The 25,623-nt window shown below is 39.8% G+C and overlaps 1 protein-coding gene across 1 annotated transcript; it reads right to left on the bottom strand.

Annotated features, from left to right (window-relative positions):
* Positions 1 to 10,640: 10,640 nt before the first annotated feature.
* Positions 10,641 to 12,060, bottom strand: LOC135211369 (uncharacterized). The gene is made up of 2 exons (XM_064244682.1): positions 10,987 to 12,060; positions 10,641 to 10,856 (listed from the first exon to the last, which is right to left on the bottom strand). Exons 1-2 carry the CDS (start codon positions 12,058 to 12,060, stop codon positions 10,641 to 10,643), a joined length of 1,290 nt encoding a protein of 429 aa, XP_064100752.1.
* Between the last annotated feature and the right edge of the window lie 13,563 nt (positions 12,061 to 25,623).

Raw genomic sequence — 25,623 nt, 5'->3', positions numbered from 1 at the left:
GAGAAACCAAGATCCTTTAATTCACCATTGAATTCAATGGAAATAAAGATGAAATGATTGTACTTACAATTCAGTTTCACTAGATAAATAGAAAAAGAAAAACACAACCATGCGAAAGCAACGACGATGAAGCGGGCAGAGAGCGATGATACACACGTCTACACGCCAGCAGGCCGAAAGCAAAAGTGATTGTTTACCTCCCAGTCACACGCGCGCGCCTGTCGGACAAGCAGTTAACTACCGAACCCCTTGTTCGAAAGCTTACGACCTATCCAGCTGCCGCTAGTAACCTTCCTATTGTAAAAGGACCGAAGGTTTGTATGCCGTGTCGGAACAAACATATTTTACGAAGACCTCACATGCTTATTTTAGTTTGTATGGTGCTTCCATAGGGTAAACAATCACAGACAATCCATCGTCATCGCGCTGGCCGGGTCTTATTCACTCGATATTTAATTGGTGAAACAAGAATACAATTACAACTTTAAGCATACCATTCAAAAGATTGAAGTTTCGTCAACATAATGTGATATATGAAAGCCCCATACAAACTAAAATAAGCATGCGATGCTCTTCATAAAATACGTTTTCAAGGCAGTTTTGAAATCCAATGTGGCGGCAATCGTAAGGCTGGCCAGTCTAACCACGGACAATCAACCATCTTTTCCAGCCTTCCCAGCACTCATTTGAACAGTGTTAGCGTATATATGTAACATTTATTGATCTTACTCAAGATTGCAGTTGTAATCAGCACAATGAAACAACATTTTGTTGCCTATATTAGTGAAAGTATGAAACTTTAATCCCTGGGTCATGGTCAGTATGAATTTATTTTTACCTTGTAATCGGTGGTTTTATCCTTACTGCCATCACAACTGAAACTCCACAGTGCTTATTTGATTGTAATTATAGTACACATTTTGGTCTCAATTCACTCCACATTGCACTTGAACCACGTTGCTGTTCCTGGTTCCTAAGTATTCACTCCACAAAAACAGTTACGAGCAGCAGACGACAACACTGAATATGAGGTGCAAAGCTTTATTCCCTTAAATTGTTTACTTTACTCATTATTTAGTTTAACTTTACTTCAAAATGTTTATTTAATTCATGTCTATTATCCCTTTTTGGCAACCAAATTAACCCCAAAAAATTACAAATATTTCGGATGTATATGTACTTACGAGCAGACGACGCGAGGAAAAATGACTCATCATTGCCAATCTAGTGGAGCATCACACATACCCCGATGCATTTACAAACTGTTTCCATGAATTCTAGTTGTCATACTAATGCTGTAATGATAAAATTGCTGTAATATGTATATATACTACAAATAGATATGCTAATTTCACTTATTTCCCCGGTTTTGTGAAAGTCTCATAGTACTCAGTTTGGAGGGTAAACACATACCAATTGACAACACTGATAAACAACTGAAGAGCGCAAAACGCCGCAAAGAATGCCGTAGTCCCCTTCGATAAGTGCTGGTTAGAGGTCGGGGTTTCGATTGTTGTGAGAAAAGTGCCCCAGCGTCTGTGGGTACAAGTGGTGTGCGGATTTAGCACAGGAAATGGGAAGTTTATTGACACAAGCGACTCCGCAAACATCGAGATGGCGTCAATCTTCTAAATATTTCGAGTTGTAAGTAAAAATTTCATAAGTTTTTGGTGAAGTTTGCACTGCGTTGGCCACCCTTTTCACTACCCTCTGTTTAAAGCTTTAAATTTGGCCTTAATTTCTAACTTTGGAGAAAATACTTACTTCGAAAGGAGAGTAGAGGTCTTTAGTTCCGTCTCTCACCAACAACAAGTCGCGACTGATGCCCATCTCCGGTGTCAGGACGCGTTATAAGTACTTTTTCGGAGGGTGGCCTGCCGGGACCGTCGGTGTGTTGGGCCAGTCCATGCGGTTGTTTTTTGCTATCCAGCGAATTCGTCTACAACAATTCATCTACATATACAATTCATCTATGGCAAAATATTTATATAGATATGCAGTTGAGGAGGGCCTAAACAACGACAGCAAGTATTCTTAGAGTCACTTTTAAATGAATTCCCTTTTAAGAAACCTACTATAAATTTGGATAGTTTGCTGCTTTCAGTAATGATGAATTTGGGAAATTGGTCTGTTACCATATTCTTTGAATCACCATCTTAAAAAAATTCCCTTTTTAATACTATTTATTCGGATAGTTTTTTGCTGCTTTCAGTAATGGTGTATTTGGAAAATGGTCTGTTACCATATTATTCTTTGAATCACCTTTTTAAATACCTTCCCTTTTAGATACTGTTTCAAGTGTAAATATGCCTTTTGTAGTATTAGTATTTGGTAGCTTTTGGTATATATTTAAATATATAAAACCATAAATACAGGAGGGTCTTTATTATATAGGATAAAGTTGGATAAAAATTACAATGTTTTTACCTACTTTGGATATATTGGGATCAAAATACTAGTGGTAATGATGCTTTTTCTGTTAAACAATGCAAAGTATACAATTGGTGAAACAACAATGGAACAGTCTTAAATGTTCCATCAGCAAACCATTGATTACTTCTTGAAAGCAAATGAAGGTTGCGTTTCGTAGCAAAAATCAGCATTCGTTTATCACCTTGCCCTGAATCATATGCTAAGAATGTATATCTGTCAGGAAAAATTAATTCGTTGCAATTCCTTGGTAAGGCTGGAACTGCATTGTTTTGTACCCTTATAGAGCTCAATGTCTTTTTAAGACTTTGTGTCAAAAAACGGGAGTCTAGACACAGCAGCCACACTACAATCTTCGAAGGCACTAGATATTATTGATTGTGGTGCTTCGTTCGTAGTTTTTGCCATATGCCGTATTTTCAAAACAGTTTCTGTTGCTTCAACCTCCGCAGCATCTATTGTGTGATTATGACCGTTTGTAGAACTGATAACTTCTTCCTGTAATGTAGTTACACGAGCACTGCACTTAATTTTGTGGTATTTATGACACTTCCAATATGTCTTGTCACCATTCGTTCTATTCTTATAGAATAAATACCATCATGAACTAATTTCTTTCGTCCTTTCTCTGTTTCTATGTATTGCAGAGCCATCATATGGGTTTTGGAGTACTTAAATCTTATCTGGTTTCTCTTGGAATTACAGTATATAACAAAGCCTCGAAAAAACTGAAGAATGTTGTTGTTGATACTTATTACTCTAACTAAGAAAGGAAAATTGCCATGTAGTGGTAGTTTAGTCATTAAGAAAAATTTTTTTATAAGTGCTTGTTTACTGCTAACAGCCTCATAAAAACTGTAGCATGTTGCTGCTGACAGTTATTGTTTTTCATAAGAAATGAAAATCGCCATGTAGTGGTGTTTTAGTAATTAAGAAAACAAATCTGGTAAGTGCTTGTTTACTGCAAACAGCTCTCTCAGCATCTCTCATTTTTGGAGATATATTTTTTATATAGATGAATTTGTTACCTATATTACTGAAAGTATGAAACTTTTTATTCCTGGGGTCATGGTTTGAACTGAATTCATTTTTACCTTGTAATCAGTGGTTTTTATCTTTACTGCCATCACAACTGAAACTCCACAGTGCTTATTTGATTGTTATTATACACATTTTGGTCTCAATTCACTCCACACTGCACTTTAAACAAGTTGCTGTTCCTGATTCCTAAGCGCGCGCGCCACAAACACAGTTACAAACAGCAGACGACGAAACTGCAAAGTTTTATTCCCTAAATTGTTTACTTTACTCGTTATTTAGTTCAACTTTACTTTGTTATTTTAAAAATTTTACTTAATTCATGTATATTATCCCTTTTATGCAACAAATTACCCCGAAAAATTACAGATATTTCTAAAGTAGATACAATCCAATGTTTCTAACCTTTTTGTACATCTGGCTGCCGAAAACCATAGAGGAACGACTACGGATAAGGGGATTATATATTTTTTTTTTTTGCTTTTTTTTTTTGTTTTTGCTAGCACTTTTCATTGATTAAAGTTCTATATACATTAGTATTTTGAATTTCTTTAATAACTGTATGACAGAAACAATAAAGTAACCTTTAAGGTTTGTTGCTGCAAGAATAGCAAAATCATCGTTTGCCACATTAGTGGAGGCTTCACACATACGCCGCATTCATTATTATAAAAACTGTTTCCATGAATTCTAGTTGTCATAGTAATGCAATAATGATAAAATTGCTTTAATATTTATGTATCATACTTCCCAATACCTAGCCTAATTTCACCAATTTCCACATTTTTGTGTAAGTTTCTTAAACCCAGTTTGGAGGGTGAAAAACACATACAATGGCAACAGAGAGAGAGAGAGAGAGAGAGAGAGAGAGAAAGGAAGGCAAAGGAAGAAGAAGGAAAGGGGTGGCGGTGGGGGGGGGGGGGGGGGGGGGGGGGGTGGGGGGGGGGGGGGGGGGGGGGGGGGGGGGGGGAGGGTAGGTGGAGCTTTTTATGGCTGTTCATATCCATTCTGCATAATGGAGTTTTTTGTCTCTTGGGTACAAGGACAAGTGTCGTTATTCTTTACGATTAGTGATTCACGATACCTTATAAATTACGGCACTGGGTGTATGCACTATAGCAAAAATCTCTTTCTGATACGAGTGTTCGTTACAGGAATAGGTATTGCCCAAAAACGTGCTGCACTGTCGCTGAAACCCTAGTAGGTATGCTGCTTTGTTGTCAATCAAGTATTTTTACAAGCTAGCTATTGAATAAATTTGTATTTTCTCAATCAAAAACATATTGCCCCTCAATGCAATAACTTTATCTTTTAACGACTTCTGTCATTTGCAAATTCGGCCCCATAATTTCTTATGGTGCGAAAAACAGAGGCCCAGGGACCGAAACGATTGCGTCACACTACGGCGATAATCCGGCAGTAAAAAATCTTCATATACCCAAAAAGTAAATAATAAAGATATATATACGCATTATGATTATAACAATACCATGAATAGCTGATAATCTGCATGAATAACTGGTCACTGTTCTGCAAGAAAAGTTGAGTAAAGCACATTATTTACAATAGGTACGATAGCCAAGAGTTGTGATGTCATAGTACAGGACTTAAAAGAACGTTTCTAATTCCAAAATTAAAATTACTTAAATTGAGTCAGAAATCGAGTTACTTTTCAATAACGAATATTTTCAAATTAATCATCATCAATATGGAAAATACTGATGTTTTACTATTTATTTAAAAAATTATCCAAGTGCACGCTTCGTCATCTTCTTCTACCAAAACAGTTCTTTACTAACAAACATCGTGGTAAGTTTCCGTGTTCCGATTGTTGTGATGAAATAGTGCCCCCCAGTGTCTGTGGGTATAGTGGTGTGAGGATTTATAACAGGAAATGGGAAGTTTATTGACACAAGCGACTCCGTAAACATCGAAATGGCGTCAATCTTCTAAATATTTTGAGTTGTAAGCAAAAATGTGAGATTTGGACTGCCGTGTACACCCTTATCACTACCCTGTTTAAATCTTAAAATTTGGCCTTAATTTCTAACTTTGGAGAAAATACTTACTTTGAAAGGAGAGTAGAGGTCTTTAGCTCCGTTTCTCACCAACAACACGCGCGACTGATGCCCCATCTCCGGTGTCAGGACGCGTATGGGGAAAAAACCAGCGATACAACCCTTATCACGGTTTCAGGTCTTATTTCACTTCGATATTTAATGGTGAAAACAAGAATACAATTACAACTACAAGCATACCATTCAAAAGATTGGAAGTTTCGTCAACATAATGATATATGAAAGCCCATACGAACTAAAATAAGCATGTGAAGCTCTTCGTAAAATATGTTTTCAAGGCAGTTTTTAAATCCATTATAGCGGCTACCCTGGGATGTACAGGTTTTGATAAGTGACGAAAATCATCTTTCCCAGGTTTCCCAGCAATCATTTGAACAATGTTAGCGTATGTACGTAACGTTTATTGATCTTACTCAAGATTGCAGTTGTAATCAGCACAATAAAACAACATTTTGTTGCCTATATTACTGAAAGTATGAAACTTTTTATTCCCGGGGTCATGGTTTGAACTGAATTCATTCTTACCTTGTAATCGGTGGTTTTTATCCTTACTGCCATCAGAACTGAAACTCCACAGTGCTTATTTGATTGTTACTATACACATTTGGTCTCAGGTTCACCTCCACATTGGACTTTTAAAACAGTTGCTCTTCCTGGTTCCTAAGCGCACGCGCCACAAAACACAAGTTACGAACAGCAGACGACGAAAAACTGCAAAGTTTTATTCCCTAAATAGTTACGTTACTCGTTATTTAGTTCAAAAATTTACTTTGTTATTTAAAAATTTAATTTGAATTTGTGTACTATTAGTGCCTTTTTTTGCAACCAAATTACCCCGAAAAATTACTGATATTTCTAAAGTAGATACAATCAAATGTTTTCTAACGTTTTCGTACATCTGGCTGCGAAAACCATAGAGGAACGATACGGATAAGTGAATTATATACATTTCTTTTTTTTGCTTTTTTGTTTTTGCTAGCACTTTTCATTGATTTCAGTCTATATTAGTATTTTGAATATCTTTAATAACCGTATGCCAGAAATAAATGTAACCATTAATGTTTGCATGCTTTAATGTTTGCATGCTAAGAATGGCAAAATCATCGTTGCCACATTAGTGGAGGCTTCACACATATACCGTTTCATTATTATAAACTGTTTCCATGAATTCTAGTTGTCATAGTAATGCAATAATGATAAAATTGTTTTAATATTTATGTATATATACTTCCAATACATAGCCTAATTTCACCAATTTCAACATTTTGTGTGTAGTCTTATACCCAGTTTGGAGGGTCAACACATACCGAATGCAACAGAGAGAGAGAGAGAGAGAGAGAGAAAGGAAGGCGAAGGAACGAAGGAAAGGGGTGGCGGTGAAGGATGGAGAGGGTAGGTGGAGCTTTATACGCGCTGTTCGTATCCATTCTGTATAATGGAGTTTTTTGTCTCTTGGTACAAGGACAAGTGTCGTTATTCTTAACGATTAGTGATTCACGATACCCTTATAAATTACGGCACTGGGTGTAATGCACTATAGCAAAATCTCGTTCTGATAAGTGTTCGTTACAGAAATAGGCATTGCCCAAAAACGTGCTAGCACTGTCTCTGAAACCCATAGTATGTATGCTGCTTAGTTGTCAATCAAGTTTTTTGTAATCAAGTATTCTTTACAAGCTAGCTATTGAATAAATTTGTATTTTTCTCAATCAAAACATATGCCCCTCACTTTCTGGTCATTGCAAATTCGGCCCCATAATTTCTTATGGTGCGAAAACAGAGGCCCAGGGACCGAAAACGATTGCGTCACACTAAGGCGATAATCCGGCAGTAAAACACCTTTATATATCCAAAAAGTAAATAATAAAGATATATATGCGCATTACGATTATACCAATTACATGAAAAGCTGACAATCTGCATGAATAACTGGTAAACTGTTCTGCAAGAAAGTTGAGTAAAGCAATTATTTACAATAGGTACGAAAGCCAAGATGTCGTGACGTCATAATACAGGACTTAAAAGAACGTTCTAATTCCAAAAAATAATTACTTAAATTTGAGTCAGAATCGAGTTACTTTTTCAATAATGAATATTTTCAAATTAATCATCATAAATATGTAAAATATTGATGTTTTACTATTTATTTTAAAAAAATTATCGAAGTGCAACTCTTCGTCGTCTTCTTCTACAAAACAGTTGTTTTCTCGGTGAGGAAAAGTTTTCCGATTGTTGTGATGAAAGTGCCCCAGCGTCTGTGGGTACAAGTGGTGTGCGGATTTATCACAGGAAATGGTTAGTTTATTGACACAAGCGACTCCGTAAACATCGAGATGGCGTCAATCTTCTAAATATTTCGAGTTGTAAGTAAAAATGTTGAATGCGTTTTGGTGAGATTTGCACTACGTTTGACACCGTTTTCACTACCCTCTGTTTAAATCTTAAAATTTGGCCTTAATTTCTAACTTTTGGAGGAAAAATACTTACTTCGAAAGGAGAGTAGAGGTCTTTAGCTCCGTTTCTCACCAACAACAAGTCGCGACTGATGCCCTATCTCCAATGTCAGGACGCGTTATAGGGTAAAAAACCGCATGGTACAGGGGTGGACCATGTACGATCAATGTGTACAACCCCTAGAAAAGTACATTATAACGCGTCCTGACACCGGAGTAGAGGTCCTTAGCTCCGTTTCTCACCAACAACAAGTCGCGTCTGATGCCCATCTCCGATGTCAGGACGCGTTATAATGTACTTTTTTTGGGGTTGTACACATTGATCGTACATGGTCCACCCCTGTACTATGCGGGTTTTTACCCTAATGTACTTTTTTGGGATTGTCCAAGCTGATCGTACATGGTCCACTCTGGATCCTACGGTTTTTTACCCTAATGTACTTTATTTGGGGTGTTACACATTGATCGTACATGGTCCACTCTGGATCCTACGGTTTTTTACCCTAATGTACTTTATTTATTGGGGTGTTACACATTGATCGTACATGGTCCACCCCTGTACCATGCAGTGTTTTACCCTATATGAGGATGAACCATCCTGACTAGACTTTGCCTACCACCTCCAGCAATACCGTTGTCTTAGGTCAGCCTACATAACGGTACTTACCTAGCCTACTAGTCGGTAAGTAGTAGCTACTTACTAGTACTAGCTAGTAAGCTACCTAGGTAGCCTAGGTAGGTAGTTGGTAGTAGCTACGCTACGAAAAATCTTTTGCTCATCAAACCTAAACTGCAATTAAACTATTTAAACTAGTCTTAGCTTACCATTACATTCATGATATTTATTCCCACAAAAACACAAATTGTCAATACCTTAAAGAGCGACGCGAAGTATATGGACAGTACTACTGCAGTTGAATGTAACAGGTCCGTAATTTAGGACCGGGAATGTTTATTGTTGTAGTATGTTGCTATGGTAACCCGGCCATCTTCGTTGTCTTCTTCTTATATATTTCTCCAAAGTCTTGTACATTTAATATTTAACTCTCTCGTTGGAACTGTAGTACATGTAAATAACTAACAATAAACATATTTAATTTTAGGCAGAGTATCATCATTTATAATTTCAAAATTTCATTTTATATATCTTTAATCGGGGAGAAACAACCTGTGGACTCTGCAATATATAATAGTAGTAAGTATGCAGCCTACGGCATCTAAGCTAAAATGTTTGTATACAAGAGTTTGATGGTTTATTGGTTTTCCACGGGACATGTCTGGACTTCTATTTACAGTTGAAGTTATTTTGACTGTAATTACAACAAGGTGTCACTCATACGTACATAATTATTTACTGTATAATAGTGTACTTACCAGATATCAGAAAAAGTTCTAGATGTAATTCCTCCAATAGATGTTCTACTTATACTGAATGTTTTAATATTATTACTTTTATTTTGAGAAAAACTACTGAATATTGGCTGTTAGGTATCAGGTTATTAAACATAGGCTATCATTAATAATATTAATTTGCCTATGGACAAGGCTTATATGGGATGACAGCATTAGAAATTACAATTATTTGAGTAAAACCATAAATTTATGGTGGAAAGGAATGCACATAACGTCAGCAAATTTGTCAATTTTATCACTACATATAGCTACACACTGTCCTTAATAAATGCTGCAAAGATTATTTACTACCTTTAAAGACTGTTGAGAAAATTGGCTGTCAATGCAGCAGGATCATAATGTTGTAAAATCGCCACATCTGCAAAACTTTATGGCTTGACCGGAGAAAAAATATACCAGCAAAATTAGATATTTTTATTTCTCCATACATTACATATTGTATTTAGTAAATGGTGCATAAATCAATTGAATCTTGAAGGACAGCCGAGAAAACATGTTTTAATGAGTACAAGGCCGTCCATTAGATTGCATGAGCTGCGTGACGGGGGCCGGGGCCGGGCCAGTGGCGGACTGGGTCTAAAAATTGTGGTTGCCAGGTGACACAACAGGGGGCCCACTCCAACCATCAGCCATAATACTATAATAGAGTTCACATAAATACATAAAATATTTGAAAATGCACATGTGGAAACACAGAAGACAAATTATTGGGACGTTTATTTTTTTACTAAGTGTAAATCACCTAGACATAATGTAAAGTAATACAAAATATAGATACATATTTGCTTAGTTGAATTTCTAATCAAAAGTTTAATGAATAAGTAGTAAGTAGCGTTATTTTGAAATGTTTGCAAACTAAAAATGTAATCCAATAAACCTGTAAAGAAAATCAAGAAGATACACATAGCCTGCATTCTTTATACGTTTTCTACTTAAGTTTTCTTTCAGATAATTTAAACATATATAGCATTTATCATTAATCCTTCATATGTCAAATTTTATCACCTCCCCTTTAATTAGTCTAGCCCATCAAAAGACTAGATTTACATGGTTTGGTTACTTACTTTCATAATTTTTGATGAGACCCTTGTGAAATGCACAAAATAAAAGTATACTTTAAATACAAAAGTATAACATGCATATACCAATTTATTAAGAATTTTGAAATAATATTCGGATATATCTAAGCATACGTGTACTGCACAATTTGTATATAGATAGCTAAAAACTACAAAAACCTAGTACATGCAGCCCACTGTATCAGGAGCAATCGCTTAAGTTCACTGGAGGATTGTGCAAATCTGTTAATAATTACTTCACTGTCCAGCTCATCTAACATTTCCTTTTCAATGGATAGTAACATGTAAGATTCCAGGTTTTCCTCAGACATTGAATTTCTTAACCTTGTCTTTACAATCTTCAGTTTTGAAAATGCCCTCTCGCACTGTACTTGGGTAACAGATAATGTACAAATTATTTTATAGAGTTCATAAAGGTTATCATATGCCTTGGCATAAGTCTGGTTGGAATCTAGAATTTCAGTATACAAGATAGGAAAAAAGTGCACATTTTACAGTTGGTGCATCTGCTGCCCACATTTCACCATCATTAAGTAATAACTTTAAAACATCAACGTTTGAAGCAAAAGAAAACAGTTCCAATTTCACTTGATCTTTGATGATTTGTGGGAACAACTTGATAATTCCTCTCAATGCTTCATCTTCAAGATCTTTCTCAGCAATTGTCTTAAAATTTGTAGAGTCCAAGCAAGATAAATCTTTATACAACTGTTTGTGTTGTATAAAGCGTGATTCCAGTGACTGAACAATACGATCCATTATTAGATAAAACACACTTACTCTAAAATCAACTTGGGGATCTGAGGAGCTTCCTTCATCACTAGCAAGTTCATCTGCCATTTTTATTTTATTTCTTTTAACTGGCAATGCATCTTCCAAAGCATCAATTTGAAATGTTATATGTTCATTCAAATTCGTCTGCGAAATTTTCTCATTACATTTAATTACAAATTCAAAAGCCTTGCTGTGGATATCATCAAATGTTCTTGTCTGTTCGTTCAACTTTGTTGTAGCTGTATCTACCAAACTCCATGCAATAAACATATCTAATCCACTGGTCTGCAGGAATTTTGATAAAGGTGCTGTAGTTTCAAATATATACAAATAAGTAAATGAAGTCAATATGGTTTCAAACTTTTGATGAAAAACTTTTGCTTCATACTTTATTTTTGCATCAAACTTGTCTGATTCTTGAATCATTGTTAAGCATACCAATAAATCCACACAAGTAATCACAGAAGAATCAACAAAGCATCCAAATATAGTTGTTGCTGCATTTGATTTCCCTGACCATCTAGTCTCACCTATTAGCTTTAATCGTTTCATTTTTTCTTGTCCCTGAAGTTTTTCTACCACTTCTATCCATACAGCCATTCGCTTGCATGATGCTTTCACAAATGTAGCTAAATTCTGAAGCAAATTGAAAATGCAAACTGCAGGTACACAAGATTTTGTAGCCTCAGTTATCACTAGATTCCAAACATCGGCATAGCACCATATAAGTTGACCTGCCACATCAGCAATTCTACTTTGTAAACCCTTGTACTGCCCATGGGCTTGCAGCGCCATCTGTGCTATCAGATACGCATTTTTCTATGAGGTTTTGATTAATATATCGCAAAGTCCCTGTCCTGTTCCATCATTACTTGGTACAACTGAAAGTAGTCGCTCATAGATATTACCTTTAAGCACATATCGAATAATAATACTAAATGGACCACTGGATGAAATATCTTGCGTTGAATCAACTTGTATAGAATAGTATTTTGCTTGATTAACTTCTTGCCCCATTTTTTCTAGAGTCATATTTTTCATAATGTTGATTAAATAGTTTATAGTTGTTTTACTCAGGTATGTAACAAGTCCACCACGACCTTTACTGTGAACCTTTCCTTGTTGTTCTAATAGTTTTATTCTCTGCTCAGACTTGCTTTGCACTGAAGAAACATGAGCTGCCATAGTGCAGTCGTATTTTGCCATTAACCTGCACTTGTAGCTAAAAATTACCATGATTCAAAAACATCATTATCTAAAGTGTAGGCCGATAACATTTCTGTGACCTCGAAAAAGCAAGTGCTTGTTTGTTGCTTAACAGCTTTATGATATCTATAATTCTCATAACAATACTTCTCTGCTTCAATACTTCACACCTTTTAGTGAGCGAAGTTGCTAAAAAGTCATCTAGGTGTTATTATTAACCACACTAATATATTGATGACCATTTTTTACATGCGCTGACACTAGGTAGTTCAAAGGCTAAGCAGTAATGAATACCAAGCACCTATTTTCTTTGTTGCATGTTAGCCATTTTCTGGGGATGAGTCATTCATAACTTTCCTCTCATAGACATGAGCATCAAATGGTAGCTCATTAAGTGGCTGAAATGTATGTTGAGCAAAAACTCTTTCAGATTTGCTCGTGATGGATATTGAGAGTCCAGCTGTTGATCCTTCGTTGCCTTGATTCGGTTCAATTACATGATTTGCTTCAAAAACCAAGTTCTTTATGTTTGCAGGAATATCTGATTCTCTGTCACTTTCTGAGGGTATACCCTTAGATATTGGCGCTACAGGCAGTGCTGATACAGGAATAATCAAGATAGAAGAACTAGGCCTGGGTTGATTAGTAGGAGAGGCATTTGAATTTGTCTCTGCATTTAAATTAACTGTTCCTGCTCTTGCAATTTGAAGCATGCCACTGAAATTATCACCATGAGTATAATTTTCTCTTTTCTCCTGTTTCTTTGTTGTAAAAACCGTACATATTGACGTGGGATGGTACTGCTTTTGTGGTGTTATAAAAACAAATCTGTAATAGACCTGTAATTCTTGGCTGATTCCTGCCTTTCTGTTTCTTGTCGCTCTTTCCGTTTCAGCTCTCAAATTTTTAGTATTACATATTATATATATATATATATATATATATATATATATATATATATATATATATATATATATATGCGTGTGTGTATGTGATTTTGTGCCTGATGTGTATATAAAATCTATAAATTAATGAATCAAGAATATATATGCAATCCTACAATGAACAATATTGAAAAAGCTGAATTAGTCACTGTAAATTAATTTAGAACAGCATAATATATTTGGATAATTTGTGAAATCACACTCGTTTAGCAAGTCACAAGTATAGTAAAATAGGAAATATGGGGTTAGGCCCTAAAAGCTTATAGCTACATCATGTTTCAATATCAACATTGCTCTTATTTTGCCACAGACCATAGTAGAGTAAGGATTGGCTTATCACAAATTATAATTCTGACTTTTCATTTCCTTGACACTTTTTCATCATCTTCGCAAGATCTATCAGAAGCTGATAGACCAAAAGGACAGGTTACATAAAAAATCAATGCAACTCACTTCTTAAGGAAGTCTGTCAAGGTAATAACACTTCGGTCACTAGTCAAATACATTACTGTACTGCTAACTGACTGCGTCCGTGGGCGACGGCTGAGGCCTGTTGAGCCGCTGCAGTCCTACCACTCCACAATTGCTGCAACGAATTGTCTTTTTCAATGCCCACAATGCACTTTAGATAAGGGATCGTCTCCGTATGTCAATGCGTGTATTAACATGCGTAATATATATTTAGTTAACTTAAACAAAATAAAAGATATCAACAGATGGCAACCATAAATGACCCTAACGAGAATCGTGATATTTTAATCTTGACAACAGTGCCTGTGATCGTTCCGTACCTGTACCGCGCTCTGTACGATACCTGTGAGTTGGTTCTCTCTATACGTACGATGCCATATCACACACACACACACACACAACACACACATATATATATATATATATATATATATATATATATATATATATATATATATATATATATGTATATACTATATCATAGTATCTCTATACTATTTTCGTCAAAAGCAATTGCTTTAGTGGCATCAATAAGTTTCTTGCAGGTATCTTCATACCGACGAAGTTTCTCCGATTCTCGTTCGTCAACGAGAATCGGAGAAAACTTCGTCGGTATGAAGATACCGGCAAGAAACTTATTGATGCCACTAAAGCAATTGCTTTTAACGAATATATATATATATATATATATATATATATATATATATATATATATATGTGTGTGTGTGTGTGTGTGTGTGTGTGTGTGCTGTGTGTGTGTGTGTGTGTGTGTGTGTGTGTGAGAGAGAGAGAGGAGAGAGAGGGATTTGACTGATTAAAAGGAATGTTTACCCAGCTCTTTGAAAGAGAAAACTACATATATAGTATACACACACACATATGTAATTCACAATTATTATTAATATATATCTTTTGTTTTGTCTTCTAAAAATAGCCATTTCTTTTCTTATATTCGAGTTTGAAGACCTTTCCTATCGACATATAGAAAACACATATATATTTCACAAAATGATTTCACTTACCATGCTGCATATACTAGTGACAAATAAATCTCTACTTTCCCTCACTGTCATTCAAATCGCATCTGTTGTGTAGGATGGACGATAACCACTCATATTCTAAGCCAGGGGGCCTCTCGGATACAACTAGTCATAAGTTGCTCTCTCTCTCTCTCTCTCTCTCTCTCTTCTCTCTCTCTCTCTCTCTCTCTCTCTTTCTATATATATATATATATATATGTTATATAGATATAACCTTACATTTAGAAAGGAATTTGTTCAGTAATGAAATTTTCCATGGTCTTATGTCTAAGGGGCCCACTTGCCATCGGGCAAGCTGGCAACCTGGCCAGTCCGCCATAATAAAGACATAGCGAAAGGCGGCGGGCAGTGCACATCACAACTTGTTTGGCTTTTATAGGCTATGTGAGGTGTGAACAAAGAGGCAGGCAGAAGCGTACTGATCTTTATTAGTTGTTGTTGTTCAAGATTAAGCTGGCTTTATGCCAACACGGGCTCTTGCTCAAGAGCAGCCCGTAGATCTTTATTACAGGTAGGGAAATTCAAATATACAGCATGCAGGCAGAAATGTGGTATCCGACCCGCAAGAGAGTAAAAGTGGGTCGGCGAGAAGGCCGATTTGTGTTTCTTGCGAGACATATAACTTAGAATATAAAAGTACATAAAATATGATCTTACAAGATATGTACATTGGCAGAAAGCCCGCTGAACGCTCTTGAGGAGGGTAGTAAGAACAACGCAATTGTAGAATTATATACAGAGGCATTGTCCTTACAAATACTCCCCCCCAAGACAATAATTAGGGCGTAATTGTTGGATGATTTTTTTTAGTGCTTCTGATCGCTACTCGCGGAAGCGAGTGGGCCGGCAGAGGTGGCCCCGGGTGCGAGAAACCAGCTGCTGTGGTAAATCCTCGGCCTCGGAGTCCTCGGGGATTTTTGGGAACGGGATGCCTCCCCTGAGGTGATCCTCGGGGGGTTTGACCATCTTCCGATGGCGGCCGTGGCTACGACTGGGTGGTTTGGCGATCAATGGAGTTGCTTCTTGCCGAGGAAGCGTGAGGCGCCCTATGGGATCCGCGTTGGCGTACTCTTCGTCCATAAGGAAAGCTGGTTTCAGTCGGTCGATCGTGACCCAGTTCTCGCGACCATTTATGGATATGAAGTACGCCTTGTCGGTGCGTAGGAGGACGCAGAAGGGGCCTCAGTAGGGTCTTGTTAGTGGCGGGCGGCGGGCGTCGTCCCTGATGAAGATGTGTTTGCAGGACGATAGGGCTTTCGGGAGGAAGTGTTTGGTTCTGTCGGAGAAGGCCTTGATGCAGGGCATGAATTTTCCGGCGGATTCCCGAAGTCTGGTGATGGAGACGTCTGTGTCGTCGGCGTGGTCGGGAAGAACTCGCCTGGGACTGCCAATGTTTCCCCATGTACCTTCTCCGCAGGTGATGCTTCGCTGTTCGCCCGAGGGGTGGTCCGGAGGCCGAGGAGGACCCACGGTAGTTGGCTCTTCCAATCCTCGCCAGTGTAGCGTGCCATTAGGGAAGCCTTGAGAGCTCGGTGGGAACCCACTTTCCCACCATTGCCGTCTGAGCCGCCGGGTTTAGGTAGGTGAGGTGGCATTTAGCTGGCATGGGTAGTTTCCCCGAGTCCCCATCAGGCAGGCCAGGGGCCATCTCCACAACTCTGACCAGAAAAAACATAAAACAGGTCAATGGTCCGTCGTGGTATTCATCCGGCACTCCGGAAGAAATGGAACTGATCCAGCTGGCGAGAAAGGGCTTTGGCGCACGCTTTGGTTGGTTGCCCTCCGAAACACTTGGCTTCGCCTCGGGTCCATCTGGTGGAGCGATCGTATTGATTTGTCAGGAGGTATCTGGCAACCTTCCAACCGGGAGGGGAAGGGGTACCCTACAAACAGGTCTACATGAATGTGGCCGAATCTTTGTCGGGGTTTCAGCTGCGGGGAATTCCCCACCCCCGCCCGATTCTGTGTGCCGCCAACTTTACTTTGCCTTGTTCCTGGCACGGAATGCAGGTCCTGGCCTCCCAACTCGAGGGAAGTCCTTCCGAATTCCAGTCGCCAGACGAAACTTCTCCCGTCAGGATGGCAGCATCGTTCGTTCGGTCCTGGCCCTCCGAGGGGGTGCAAAGAGTCCATGTATGACGTCGAATATGGCTCTCCTCTGCGGGAAGGCTGGAATCAGACGGGTGTGCGGGCGACCCGTTGCCTGATGTTGTACATGAGGAGCGTCGTGCCTACGGTCCGTCCAAGGGCATGTCCCTCCCAACCACTTTGAGGGCAGTAATGGCCTGTTTACGCTATGCGGCTAGTCTCCCCGGGTTTCGGCCGCCTGTTTCTCGGCCGAGGTCTTTCGTAATTCGGATCCTGAGGGTGCCACAGTATTGATCTTTCTATCCTCGGGAAGGCAAGGCATCAGCCACGGGGTTCTTCTCGCTGGGAACGTAATGGATTGTGCAGCCGAACTCACGGTTGGCTGCCAGCCAGATGCCTCTGTTGTCTTGCTGACCAGGTTGGTTCGACCCTCCTTGGGTGAAGGCGTGCCCAACCAAGGGGCAGTGGTCTGTCCATGATAGTGAAGGGGGCGCCCTCAAGGAGGTAGCGGAAGTGGTGGTTACTGCTTGGGTACACCGCCAGGATCTCGCGGTCGAATGGTGGCTGTATCTTGGTCTAGGCGGGTGACAGTTTCTTAGTGTAGAAAGGGCGAGCGGTCTGGGACCCGCCCTGGGACCATTTCTGCTCGAGGGGGCCCCGCCCCAGGCAGGCGACGTTGCTTGGCGTCAGTGGTGAGGTGTAAGGGCGCCGCGGGGGGTCCTGGTGGACAAAGGTTGTGGCTCTGGCGAGGGCCACTCCTTCGTGTGTGAATGGCCCTGTGCTTGATCTGCTGCCCCCATGTCAGGTTTTTTGGTTTTCCCCATTCAGGACCACTGTGTTAGAGGGGACATGGTCAACGGGCCGAACGTCGGGGATGAAACCACCGGGTGGTAGTAAATTTACCAATCCCGATGAATTTCTTGCAGGGACGGCATTTGACCGTAGTTGGGGTCAGAAATCCTGACCTGACCCGCCATCCATCCTTCCGAGGGCCAATGGGGCGCCCCACGCCCTGGTGCTGAGGATCTCGTGTCCGAAGGAAGTTCCGACCCTCTCGGCGCCGAATGGTTCAACTTGTCGAATCGGACGACCATCCCATTTTCCTTGTTCAGGAGGGCGTTTCAGAAACCCGCTCGGACATGGTGTAGGTGCTCCTCTGGGGACCTGGAAAAGAATCCAAAATATCGTCGGACGTAGCAGGTCCGCAAAAGGAAAAGGCAGGTCCCCCAGGATTGCTGTCCATCAGGCGCTGGAAGGGTGGCCCCAAGGCGTTTCTCAGGCCGAAGGGTTGGAGTAACTGGGAATATGTAGGTAGGAGCCGAAGGGCGTGATAAATAAGAATTTTAAAAAGGGTTCCATTTTTGTGAAGGATTTTTGCCTCCATGGGAGGGCCTCGGTCCCAAGTCCTTGCACGTTGGCAAGGGTGGTTGATGGTGGGGATCGTAGGGGGGGGCGGGGGGGGGGAGGTTGAGGTCCTCCTGTAGTTCCCCTCCACAGGGGCCTCCATGGTGCCATCAGGCTTCTGTACCATGTGGCAGGGGTGAAGCCCAATAAGGGGTGAAGCATGTGGTGGAAGGCATCCTCTGGGAGTCCACTGCGCCGCTCTTTCTTGCGTTGGGTTCGTCTTCTTCTTCTCCCTTCTCTGCGCTATGTAGGCAATGGAGGATCGGGGAGGGAGCGGCGAGCCTTTGGCAGCCTTGCTCGACAGTTTCAGCTTTTTGAGTCTTTCTCCAATTGTTCGTCGTCAGTGAGGGTTTGTATGCATCCATTCGCTGTCCCTCGGACATCCTGGCTCGAGTTAGTTGCCGCAGGAAATATTTCAACGGCTCAGGCCAGATTTAATTCTTTCTTACCAATCAGGACCTACTTCATGCAGGTGGAGGAGGCCGCCATCAACCGTGTTACCGAGGGCAATCCTGTGGGTCGGCTGCCTCGCCATCAGGGTTTGGTGACTAAGTCGAGGGCTGGCGGGCGGCTTTCTCCGCGAGGGGCTTGGGAGTAGGCTTTGTACGAAGCCTTGGTCTTTAATTCGTCGATAGGGACTAGGTTCGGGAGATCTTTTGCTTTGAATCGGTCATCCATGGGGGTTATTCAGTCAAAAATACCTCTGTTTGGGAGGGCTGACATGGTCGAGGTCAGCCTGCAATTACCTTTGTCCGTTGAGTCCCACGACCCGGAATTGCCCACCTTCATCTCGGATGGAAAACCAAGGACGATTGGGTTCGCTGTTGGTGAAGGGGGGGCAATTTCTGACAGCTTTGAGTGGCAGCTGTGTGCGAGGCTGCCATTGAGGCAGAAGGAGGCCTGGGTCTCTCGTGCGGAACGTCGTCGCGTTCCATTGTTCCACTCTTTCACAAAACGGTCGGAACATGGAGTCGTAAATGTCACGGGTCGGATTTTCCCTCACCAATGACATTAAGATAACGAGAAGAATAAGACTACTAGTAATTACAATATCACTTTTTGTCAGCCTTCTTTGCCTGGAGCACCGGTTCAGAAGAATGGTACTTGTGTAATTTGTTGACAACGGTTAGGTATGAAGAACTGGGGGGGGGGGAAAAACAAAAAAAAAATTTTTTTTAACGGCCTGCCTGGGAAATGGAGGGCAGGTCCTTGTCCTACCTGCTATTACATGATTCCTTGTTGTGGGTATGGGTCTTACTGCTGATTAAGGCCATGGTGATGTCTTCCCACTGGGAAGGCAGTTGAAGTGCTGATTTCCTTTTAGGGGTTATTGAACAGAAAATTCCATGGTATTTCAGGGCTGGTTTTTTGCCTTTATTACTCATTACATCCATGTGCCAAATTTCTCCCAAAGCCTAGTTCTCCTGGACTTGATTAATTTTACCTAGTCTTCAGAACTCCTGGAACTAGATTTTTCTGGACCTAGATCCCCTGGGACTAGATCCCTGGACTAAGCTTCCCTTGCGAACAAGGGATAGATAATAATTTGGCCTTATTAATTTATTTGGTAAAATAACCAAACTGAGAGGTGGTATCTGTTGACAGTCCTTTTCAGTGACAGCGAATTCGGTGATCCTTGATCCATGGTCTTTTCGTGTTACCAAAATGCAGGACGAAAGATTCAGGGGCAGCGCTCCATACTTTCAGGAGCGAAAAGAAAACAAAACTAAGGGACTAGCTACCACTGCCACCCACTCGTGGTCCACAACAAAAATGGAAAAACATCTTATAGTTCGAAATCATTTTGTACAACCGTTAAAGCTATTAGGGGAGGATGATGCGTTCCAACTTCCGCTAAATAAATCATTAATAATTAAAGGAATATTTTTCCCATTACAAAGCTTTTCCCTCTGGGGGGAAAAATTGGATTCATGTCCACTCTAATATCAAGGACAACTTTTCCTAACGGAACCAAACCAGCTCCTTAGATGGGTCTGCGACTGCGGTAAAACAGGTCTTGTACGGTAGAAAACAAGCAACGATCTCAACTAGAGACTAAAGGGGCTCTTGCAACAACATAACACGAGGATATACTTGAGTACTAAATGGGGACACTACCCTATAGGTGTGCGTTTCAATACAGCTTTCCTAATAGCTTTGTCTAGCCTAATACTGGGGTTAGATTGACTCACTTACAGGATGTCACATCACTCTGCAACAAAAGAGTTCTCCACATGTGAAGACAGAATTTACTCCTATTGAGGCGTCCTAATGATTATCAAACTCACCAGCGCTATTGGCTAGAAACGACTCTAAACTTGAATCTCAAAGAGGTTTGGAAAGTGGTGTACTCTATCCTCTAAGGTGTACCAAACCAGTACTACGAGAGCAAAACTCTGACAATTTCCTATAAGACAAGACCCATAAGACCACAATCACATTCCCACCAGGGTGGACTATGTGAAAACTCTCGTACAAAATGTTTTACCGTCATTCCTTTGTTCATTACCTCAAAACGATAACGTTTTCACATTATGGCCACTGTGAAACAGAAAAAAAAATTACATTTTCACAATCTCAAACGAAAGAAAAAAAAAGAATACAAAACTCAAAATTACAGTACTGTACATCATCACACAGAGTCTTATCTCTTCAATGAGACGTGATGAGGCACAATATCCTGGCACCGTCTTGTACTAACTCCTTCGTTTACTATTTCATGCACATTTTCAGAGTGCTCTTTCATGGTAACTGAACCATTCTTCATCACCGTGGAATGGCTTTTAGTTTATTTGCAGCTCGTTCTACGATAGATCATCAAACAAATTTTTCAACACATAAGATGGGATTCCATCTCGCACAACTTCTACTACTCTATAGGGTCCGAGCCACTTAACATTTAACTGTCGATAGTACCAGGTATTTGCGTCTCATTTCTGACCCAGACTAGTGAATTCTTTTCAAACACCCGTATTCACTCGCTTTCGGGTTAGCTATACTTAAAAATGTTTTTAACCTCTCCAAGTGGGTCTGTTGGATTATCTCATGAACTTTGGCAATATCAGAATCACTCACTTCATCATCAATTGACGGCAATGTAGTTATTATTTGTCTAGCAGGTCTCCTGCTAAAGAAGACATAATGTGGCTGTTCACCTGTTGTTGCGTGGACAGCACAATTAAGGACTCATTGGGTTTCGCCTAAATAGGTTGGCCACTGATAAGGATGACCCTGACACATGACATTCAATAGGGTCTTCATAGTCCTATGCATTCTTTCTGATATGCTGTTACCTTCAGGCTGGTATGGTGTGATGAACCAGTATTTATATCGTGCTTTTGGCAAAGATCTCTAAACTGTTGTGATGTGAATTCAGCACCATTGTCAAGAATTACACACCCTGGAATTTCAAAATCATTTAAATATTTCTGAAAATTCTTACTGACCTCTTCTGTAGTCTTATTTCTCAGTGGGTAGAACTTCACAAAGCGTGAATAATGATCAATCACTGTAAGCACATAACGGTACCCATTTGCACCAGACATCATATCTGTCAAATCAATACTGATACGCTCCAAGGGTTTATGTACTGGTGGAAGTTCTTGGAATTTCTGCTGTAAGGATGGACTGCCTTTATGAACCTGACATGTAATGCATTCTTTAACAAACTTAACCACATCAGATCTAAGTGAAGGCCAATAGAAATAAGTCTCCAGAGCATCAATAGTTTTCCTTCTCCCTAAATGACTAACAACAGACTCATGACCAAACTTCAAAGCAGCTTTCCTAAGCTCCTGCGGTACCACAAGTCTCAACTGAATACTATTGTCATGCTTATCAGCACTCAGATATAACAAGCCTTCATACAGCATAAACTGATGGATGAACGCTCTGGGAAACTTCTTCCTAGGCAATTTTCCTCCTTCTAAGTATGCAATTAACTCACCCCATCTTGTTTCACCTATCTGCTTAGCCTTGTATTCTTCCTTACTCAACCCAAGATAATTGTCTTGATTGTTGTGAAAGATTGCCCTAACTGGCCTTCTTAACTGATCAGCTACCTCATTGTGCTTTCCTGGCCTATACACAACTTTGAAGCGACAATCCTGCATTTCAATAATCCATCTATTCATCCTAGGTGACTTTGTCTTTCTTTTGAATACTGACACAAGAGGCTGATGGTCTGTGTGAATGGTAAATGGAACACCCCAAAGAAAATGATGAAACCGCCTACATGCTAACACAATAGCCAAGGCTTCCCTATCAGTAGTAGAATATCTCTGTTCTACAGGCTTCAATTTCTTTGAAAAGTATCCAACAGGTTTCAAAAGGCCATCACTCTCCTGCATCAGCACTGCACCTACATGATTCAGACTAGCATCTGTGAATAACTGAAAAGGTCTTGTCATGTCTGCCTTTTATGAGTTCACAGGTTAGCGGTTTCATAAGGAGGCTGTTTCAACTGCTCAAAGAACTAAGACTTGCCACTCTGGTGTCCATGCAAATGGCTCTTTCCTTCTTAAAAGATTGGTTAAGGGGACAGCAATTTTAGCAAAATTTTGTATGTTGCTTACGATAAAAACCCGCACATTCCTAAAAATTCTTCTAGATTCTTTGACATCAGTAGGGAGCTTTCATATCTGATGGCACTTATGTTGTCAGGACAAGGCTTGCATCCTTCTTTGGATATTATATGGCCGAGAAATTTTATCTCTTTTTGTGCAAACTGACACTTCTTGATGTTTAATTTCACACCCTTTTCACTAAATAATTTGAACAGCTCTTCTAATCTCTGGATTAATTCTTCCAAGCTGGGTGCCCATACTACAATATCATCTAAATAATTCTTTATGTATCCCTTTTTTAGTAATGGTAGCCAAGATATTACCTATTACCCTTAAAAGAAAATATAGCTGGGCTGCAACTCAAACCAAACGGTAACCTCTTAAACCTATATAAGGAGACTCCATCACTAAAAGTTGTCAGATCTCTACTATCTTCATCTAATTCTACTTGATAATAAGCGTCTTTCATGTCCAATGAAGCATAAAATTGATTCCCTGATGCTGACTCAACTAACTCTTCTAATCTAGGCAAAGGATGGATGTCAGTTTGAAGGTGGGTATTGACTTTTCGATAGTCCAAGCACATCCTTTGAGAATTGTCTGGTTTCCTCACCAAGACTATAGGACTTAACCATGCAGCTGTGGATGGCTCAATTATATCTTTAGCTTCCATATCCTCCAACATATTCGCAATAAGCTGCTTGGCTTTCTCAGGGTATCTATACATGGGTGACCTAACTGGTTCGGAATCACTAACATTAATATGTCCCTGAACTCCCTTGAATTTTCCGATTTCATTACTCTCCACTATGAAAACTTGGTGATTTTTCATGACTAGAGTCTTTAATTGGGCTTGCTGTTCATCATCTAAATGTGACCAATCTTGCTCGTTGCATTCCAAACATTTTAACAAGCTTTTTCTTCTCTAGTTGCATACAATTGTTTGGACAAACACCTCCCAGGTACTTCCCAACTCGAACTCCCACCCCGTATGCTTTCAGGTATCAGCTCATTCATAATTTCAATCTTTCGACATGTGGGAGCTACTGAACTGATGTCCCTTTCATCAATCTTATTGTAAGTACCTATCAGTGTTCCTATTTTCAACTTAACTACGCCCTTTGTACTATTTATGAGAGGTATATGTACTTCCTGATTATCAGTGACTTTAAGGCACAAAGCCTTCGTAGCAACATAGGCTTTTAATTCTGAGGTATATTCGAGTATTGTATCTTTTAATTCATTTACAGAAACAGCATAAATACCTGCAGAAGGGGGAGGTAGAATAATTTTTTTCTTTAATCTTATCTCATGTACTCCAAGGCTTAATGGCTGAATAGTTTTGAGATTCCTAATTCTCCTTGTGGAAGGTCTCAGTTTAAGAAGCCGCACATGATATGTAATATTATCCCAAATTACTATACCCTTTTTATGGTCCCATGTTAGACAAGCAACCCCAAGCAAATCTGTGCCCAATAGAATTTCTGTATCTAACAAGTTGTCTGGCACAATAAAAAATAAGTGAGTAACAACTCTAGTGCCACTATGAACATCTAAATAAACAGATCCTAGTACTGGTGCAACTGCCTGGGTGACTCCCGTTAACCTTGGTAATTTTCTCATCTTGGCAGGCTTCAAACATAAGCTTTCCACAAAGGATTTCTTAACTATGCTGGCACAGCTACCTTTATCAACTAAGGCTTCAATCATGTTATCATTAACCACCAGACTGATAGTAGGAGCTCGTGCCGGACTCCCTAGTCATTTTATACCTACTTTTCCTGGACATCCTACATGACCTCTCCTACTATTTTGTTGGAAACAATCAAAACAAACTCCCTTTGGAGGATCAAGAGGACAATCAGATAGATTATGGTCAGTCACTCTGCAAAAGGCATAATATTTACTATTACTCTTTTGTTTCTTCATGTTTACTTTCTCCAGTTTTTTATTTAACTCTTCAAGCTTCTTTCTTAAATTATCTAGCTCACTTCTTTGTATTTCCCCCTGTTGAACACCTGTTACTGGGGTTGATGACAGAGGATTCCCAGTGCCTGAAATTGGCAAGACTCTATTCCCATCACTACTATTCATTCCTTGAGCCCTATAATATTCTTCTTCGGCCCATGTCATGAAATTTTCCAACGGAATATGGTCTGCTAAGAAATCAACTAGTTTGGCCTTGGGCCTGTGAATTCAATCCCTTATAAACCTTTGTCTTAAGGAATTTATCTGATGTTGGAATTGGATCATTGGGGAATTTCAAAGTTAAAGCTGAGATTTTACACTGTAATTTGTTAATAAAGGAACTAGGAGGTTCATCAAAATAGTAAGTCATGGCAGTAATCTTTTGCCATGCCTGTAACAGAGTGGCTGAGCCAATAAACTGCTTCTTCATAAGTTTCTTAATCTCATCCCAAGGTAGATTATTACCCTGTTTTACTAACGCTGCTGTTAAGAACGTAGCTATATCCGGTTCAGCCCGGGCCATTGCCACTTCTATTCTCCTGTCATCCGAGCTAGTGCATGACTCTACTTGTCTAAAAAAAGTATTAAGTCTGTTGTCAGCAAGAACTCCCTTGAGTTCAGAAAGTTTGAGAAGGGCTACATCTTTTGGCTTTAACACTGGTACATTCTGAG

This window comes from Macrobrachium nipponense, chromosome 4 (assembly GCF_015104395.2).
Source record: "Macrobrachium nipponense isolate FS-2020 chromosome 4, ASM1510439v2, whole genome shotgun sequence".
Taxonomy (NCBI): domain Eukaryota; kingdom Metazoa; phylum Arthropoda; class Malacostraca; order Decapoda; family Palaemonidae; genus Macrobrachium; species Macrobrachium nipponense.
The sequence above is the reverse complement of the archived record's forward strand: the minus strand, read 5'-3'. Positions and strand labels throughout refer to the sequence as shown.

What these genes read in the sequence shown, in the direction of transcription:
- LOC135211369 (XM_064244682.1), bottom strand. Translation starts at nt 12,060, where the DNA reads ATGGCGCTGCAAGCCCATGGGCAGTACAAGGGTTTACAAAGTAGAATT. An exon ending in GGGCAGCAGATGCACCAACT is followed by an intron (nt 10,857 to 10,986) that starts GTAAAATGTGCA and finishes ACCCAAGTACAG; the next exon opens with TGCGAGAGGGCATTTTCAAA.